Here is a 6,000-nt window from a genome sequence, read left to right as displayed (position 1 = left end):
ACTGCAGGACAGCCTGGACAAATGAAGCCATTACATTGCAGTTACATACTGGCATAACTCCTTCATCCCATTTTAAAGTGGTATAACTGATTCATCTGTCCCCTGTGACATCATAGGCTAGTGAGGAGTTACTTAGTCATGTAGTCCCATTGGCTAGGGACAGCCATTACACATAAACCGGTTTAAGTGATCAGAAACTGGTTTAAACCTGTAACAGAACAGACAGTCGGTGAAGATAAACCAGTTTAAAAATGGCTAAAACTGGTTTAAGATAAACCTGGTTGAATGTGGTATTAGACTTAAGTGATTTGGCTCAAACTGGTTTATGCAATATCTATCTCAGAAGCCTTGCTGGTTTAAGTTAACCATAGACCTACAGCATCTTGACATGCTTTCTGGGCTGGGCTCTCTGCTCCAGCCTAGCCAGGCTGACCCCGCCCCTCTGCTCTTCAGGCACAGCAGGGATGGGTGGGGTGAAGGTCTGGCCAGGAGGGGTTTAATTCCCCCCTCTCTATCCCACCTGCAGGGACCAGAGCTGGGTCTGCAGTGGGTCAACCTGGCCCCTGAGGCAGAGGGGGCAGGGAGGAGAGTTAGTCTTCATTCTACTGCCATTGAAGGGCCCTTTTTGGGGGCAGCAGCCCCTGTCATTATGTGGGGGAGTGTGAGCCCCTTCCTGCAGGGGGCGCTATGCTACAGGGCTGGCAGAGCTGTGGCAGGCTGCACATGGCAGCACCAAGGTCCGGAGTGGGCCAGTACCCTGCAAGCCCATCGCAGCACAGTTGCACTCCACAGCAGTTCTGCTGGCCCGCAGAGTGGCCCCCACTGGGAAGGGGCTAGTGCTCCAGGAAGTTGTGACAGGCTGAACTGGTTTGCCTGTCATGGTCACTCATCACTCGCTGCTCCAGCTGGTGGGCAGGGGCAGGGCCCGGCCCCGGCCCCGGCCCCTGCTGCTTAGTCTGTGCTCAGAACAAGCCCCGTCCTGGCAAGAGGGGGCTTATTTCAGCCACTGGTCCTAAGCACAGGCTGAGCAGCAGCTGTGGCTGGCCTGGGTAGACCCCGCTGCAGTGCCAGAGGCTGAATAAGGGGGAGGGGGCCTGCTGGAAGTGGTCTTTCCCCAAGCACAAAAAGGCCACAGTAGGGTCTGCCAGGCCTGGCTGCTGCTGTCGCTCTGTGCTTGGGGCCAGCTCCCTTCTGGGAGGAGGTGGCTTATTCAGTTGCTGGCCCCAAGCACAGGCTGAGTGGTGGCTGCAGCTGGGCTGGGCAGACCCCACTGTGGTGCCAGCAGCTTTTCTGTGCTTGGGGCAAGCTCGCTTCCAGTAGGAGGGGGCTTATTCAGCCATTGGTGCTGCAGCAGGTTTGCCTGGCCTGGCTGCCACTGCTCTGTGCTTGGGGCCAGCAGCTGAATAAGCACCCTCCTCCTGGGAGGGGACTGGCCCTGAGCACAGAGAGGCAATGCCCAGGCCAGACAGACCCCACTGTGGTGCCAGCAGCCTCTCTGTGCTCGGGGCAAGCCCCCACCTTGCAGGAGGGGACTTATTCAGTCGCTGACTTCTGGCACCACAGCAGCGTCTGCCCAGCCCACCTGCAGCCACTGCTTGGCCTGTGCTCGGGGCCAGTGGCTGAATAAGCCCTCTCTTGCCAGGAGGGGATTTGCCCCGAGCACAGGCTGAGTTGTGGAGGCCAAGCCCTGCCCCTGCCCCTGCCTGGCAGCTGGAGTGGCGAATAGTGAGTGACAGTAATGGGCAGCAGTGGGGCCACTCTGCAGGGCCAGCAGAGCTGCTGCAGAGCATGGCAGCGCAGTGGGGGGCTTGCAGGGCTATGGCCTGCTCCAGACCTTGGTCTGCTGTGCACAGCCCACCACAGCTCTGCCAGCACTCACTCTTCCCCACATTATGATAGGAGCTTCTGCCCCCAACAAGGGCCCTGCCCCTTCCTGTTGCAGCGGCGGGGTGGAGGCATGGCTAGACGCCAGCCAGCAGGGCACCTTGGGGTGGGGGGGGCAGGGACAGGGGTTATTCCTTCTCCCTATGTCATCCAGCAGGGGGCATAATCCAGGGCAGGGAGAGTGGCTGCGATGCCAGGCAGACCCAGCTGCCAGTGGGGGTAGAGGGGAGACTAACTCTCCTCCCTGTCCCCCTTTGGGAGAGCGCCCAGCAGACTTGGCTCTAGTCCCTGCCAGTGGGATAGAGAGGGTGAGGAATTAAACTTCTCTCTGGCCAGTTCAGCCTGGACTGGCCATGCCCCCGCCCCCCAGCACAGGTTCCCTGCTCCTGGCCTGAGCAACTGCAGACATGTGCCTGCATTGCCTCAGCCCAGAGAGAATGTTTGTCCTCTTTCAAACTGGTTCAGCCTAGGCAGGTTAGACTAGCCTGCAAAGGTTGAATCAATTCAGGCTCCAGCTTTTTGAATGTCTGTCCCTAGCCCTTGAGACTAATGGTAGAATTTGAATTCAGTGAAACTTCCCCATAATGTCATTTTTAAAAAAAATTTTTTTTTGGGAAGGGGATCAGGAAGTCACAATCTATCTAAGCAAACATGATTAAATCTCTAAGGAATGTTTCAGGAGTTAGGATTCAACATAATTTCTATTTACATTGCAGGGGAAATTCAGCACTTTAAAAAAGCATTTGAAGGGACAAATACCAGTGTTATGGGACTACCTCTTGCTTTCTATTCAGGAATGTACGCCTATTCAGGCTGGTAAGTTAAACAAAGATATTCACTTGCATTAAAGATTGTACTGGAAATGAACATTTATTTTGTAACAAAGCTATTTACTGAGGCAGTAAATTGACTGGCACATTCTTAGTCTTGTTTTGAACTATATTCAGGAAAAAAATCTGCCCCTCTTAGTTATTCAGTAGTTACTCTAGAAGAAGCCACAGTGAGGAAATAGAATCATATTGCAGGGACAAGAAAATAAGCACCATCTAAATAATCATTGGTTTATATTTTTGGCTTCAAAGCTAGAACCGAAGCGAACAACAAGGAAAGCATTTTAAATTTTACGGCTATTCTTAGAATGTATATAATACATATTAAAAAGCTCTTTAATGAAAGCATTCCTTTTGTTAAATAAATGGATAATTTTCAAGAAAAAATGTGGTCCATGTGGACTTGAACGTCTGCTTCATGAAAATAATTACTAAGTGCTTAAATTTACTAATAAATCTAAGTAGGTCATAAAGTAATGCCATAAGAGTAAATTCTATTTTTTTTTCTTACTGGTAGCATCTCATGTAGATGTGCCCAGCTTAGCAACTGAATAATATTGCACAGTCACAGCACCAGCAGTGCTGATATGCCACTGTGCGGTATTATTAGGCTACTGAGCAGCAGCAACCCTTAAAAGTGTTCACCAGCACTACTGCGCAGTAACTCCAATTACTGCACATGTATTTAATACTTGATTATATAAGTACTAAATTAATGTGCAGTAACCACTGTTCAGTAGCTTGTTGTGTAGACATGCCAGCTAAGTAGTAAATTGCTTTATGGGCACATCTACATGAGTTGTTTACTGCACAGTAAACATTGTGCATCTACATGTGTGGCCCTATTAGGTCACAGTAAACTAACTCTGTAGCAGGATAATACTTGTAAATGCAAGTACTACTGTGCTGTGGAGTTACTTACTGTGCAGCAATGCACATGAAGACACTGACCTGGGTACAAATTGTGGCTGGTCAGCCCAGCCAGCAGAGGGCCACACTCCTGTCTGCTGCCTAGCCAAATGGCTCAGCAGCTGCAGGAGCCTTGTAGGCTAGCCAGCTCCTCTGCCACCCAACGCAGTCACCCACTGCCTGGACCTGACCCCTTGTGCCCCCTGCCCCCCAGACCATGTGCCACCCTACTGCCATCAGCCAAACCACATGACTGACCCCCATGCCCCCTGCCAGCCTGAGGCTGGCACCTGGAGAGCTGTGGCCAGACCCTGGAGCTCCCCTTGGCTGCTGCAGAGCAGGAGCACCCCTGCCCTAAAATGCTCCTCCCTGGCTCAATTTGCTGCTGTCCCAGGTGCAAGTGTAGATGCTGTTCTCAGAAGCAAATTGCTCTGCAGTTTAGTCATGCACATTAACTGCACGTGTACACATGCATGCATGAGTAGTTAACATTTTTTCTGTAGGAGTAATGTACCATTCAATATGAACTGCAGGTATCTTCCTCAGCAATTTCCTTTTGAGTTCTTTTCCCTCCCTGTAACTAGCTCCACAGTTGCTGGCTTGGAACAAGTTGATGTTCTGAGATTCTTCCTTACCATTTATTCATGTCTAGTCATGTGCTTCCCTTGTGCAATATAGGCATACTTTAGATAATACTACAATACACAGACTGGATTTAGATGGAGAGATCTTTATTTGTTAGCCTTCTTTTCCTTTACCAGAGTGTCCCAGGTAGAAGAGTACCTTATTTTATATAAAAGATTAGAACTGAGTGCTAAGTTTTATTTATTTATTTATTTATGAAGCAATCACATGTGTAGTAGAGTTCTCTGTTAGCCTTTTATTCCTCTGTTGCAAGGGAATTACAACTGTGAACAAAACTCTTTTAGTAAGTTGTACATGGGACACCCAAGAGGGTTCATGGCCTTTGCCTGTTACTTCATAAAATGGAGGTAATATCTTTAATTAGACCAGCTAGATATTTGCAAAAAAAATTCATTTGCAAGCTTTTGCACACACTTGCCCTTCCTCAGGCAGAGGAGAATGCAGAGATTGTAAAATTTCTCCTAGGTGGAAGTGAAAATTCATATTTCACAAGATTGCTGAAAGTGTTATAAGGTCTCCTGGTTGGAATAATTCATTTTGTTTTGCAAATATCTAGTTAGTTTAATAAAAGATGTCACCTCTGCTGCGAGTTCTGATTCCTGTTCCATGTAGACCAATATGGCTACAACCTGTGTCCTTAAAATGAAGGTGGCATATTGATGGCTCAGAGAAATCTACCTCTTTTTTATATAGAATTTCTCTCATGAGGGCACATGTATCTGTACACACACTCACATATTCCCTCTGAGCCATACATATACAATGAGATTAAAATACATTACATCTACATTAAAATACTTGTCTTACAATCTATTTTTATATGTATTGCCATTTTGAGAGTTCCTTGGTTCAGTTTAGTCACCACTGGAGCAGAGATTGCAGAGAGTGAAAGAGGAGGTCTAAAAATATGATTTTAGTCATGCTGTTTTGTTCCATCCCAGACAACACACTAATCATCCCAAAACTTGTGTAATTGTTTTTAATATTGCTGTTTTCCCTTCTCACTTACAAATTTTCAGTCCAAGTTTCTCAATGGCCACTTGCAAAAGTAATTAAGATCTAAAGATATACAACTTTTGGCAGTGCTTATCCCAACCTGCTTATCTCTCTGTCACCAGCTCAGATTGATTGCTTCAGAACAGGACAGTCCACAGCACTAAGCAGCACGTCAATAGCTTTGTTCGGTTAATTCCTACTTTAAGGAGCACAGAAAAATGTTATGCTTTGTTTCATGTTACTGGCAGAATTTAGCATATGCACTATAGCCTAACACTAAAATAAGGAACAAAAATAACAGGGATATTTATTGGCTGTATTTGTGGTTTATGTAGCAAGAGCAAGGTATGTAAATGCCAGGTAGAATGTGACAATCAGGAAAAGAGTCTACATGAGGAGACTACTGCCTAGCAGCAGGAATAAGACCTAAAATATGAGCTTAAATGGCAGTGCCTTATCAGTCATAACCAGTATCCCCACCTCACTTCCCGATCCCTGTTATGCTCTGTGTACTTCAAAGTATAGGAATAATAACCATTTAACTTTAACCTTACTATTGTTCATAGCCTTGCAAATAAATATGCACCACACTGCCTTGAGTGCAGCCTGCTCATTGGTTATGCTGACAATTGTGCCATAGCTTATGGGAAGAACATCCTGGGTTGCTGGTTCTATACCTGATATTGGCTGTTACTTCCGGTATTGACTGAAAGTTTAGAGGGGGGTTTTTGGGATT

The 6,000-nt window shown here is 47.1% G+C and overlaps 1 protein-coding gene across 1 annotated transcript in view; it reads left to right on the top strand.

Moving 5' to 3' along the window:
- The window catches only part of SLC7A11 (solute carrier family 7 member 11), a 95,572-nt gene that overhangs the window by 32,594 nt on the left and 56,978 nt on the right, over positions 1–6,000 (top strand). The window contains exon 5 of the mRNA XM_019522098.1: positions 2,601–2,700. Coding sequence (XP_019377643.1) covers positions 2,601–2,700 — 100 coding nt within the window. The remainder of the gene's footprint in view (positions 1–2,600; positions 2,701–6,000) is intronic.

The sequence above is a fragment of the Gavialis gangeticus genome, unplaced genomic scaffold, assembly GCF_001723915.1.
Source record: "Gavialis gangeticus isolate Ggan-Ray unplaced genomic scaffold, GavGan_comp1, whole genome shotgun sequence".
NCBI classification, from domain to species: domain Eukaryota; kingdom Metazoa; phylum Chordata; order Crocodylia; family Gavialidae; genus Gavialis; species Gavialis gangeticus.
Note: the sequence above shows the minus strand (reverse complement) of the source record. Positions and strands in the feature narration are given on the sequence as shown.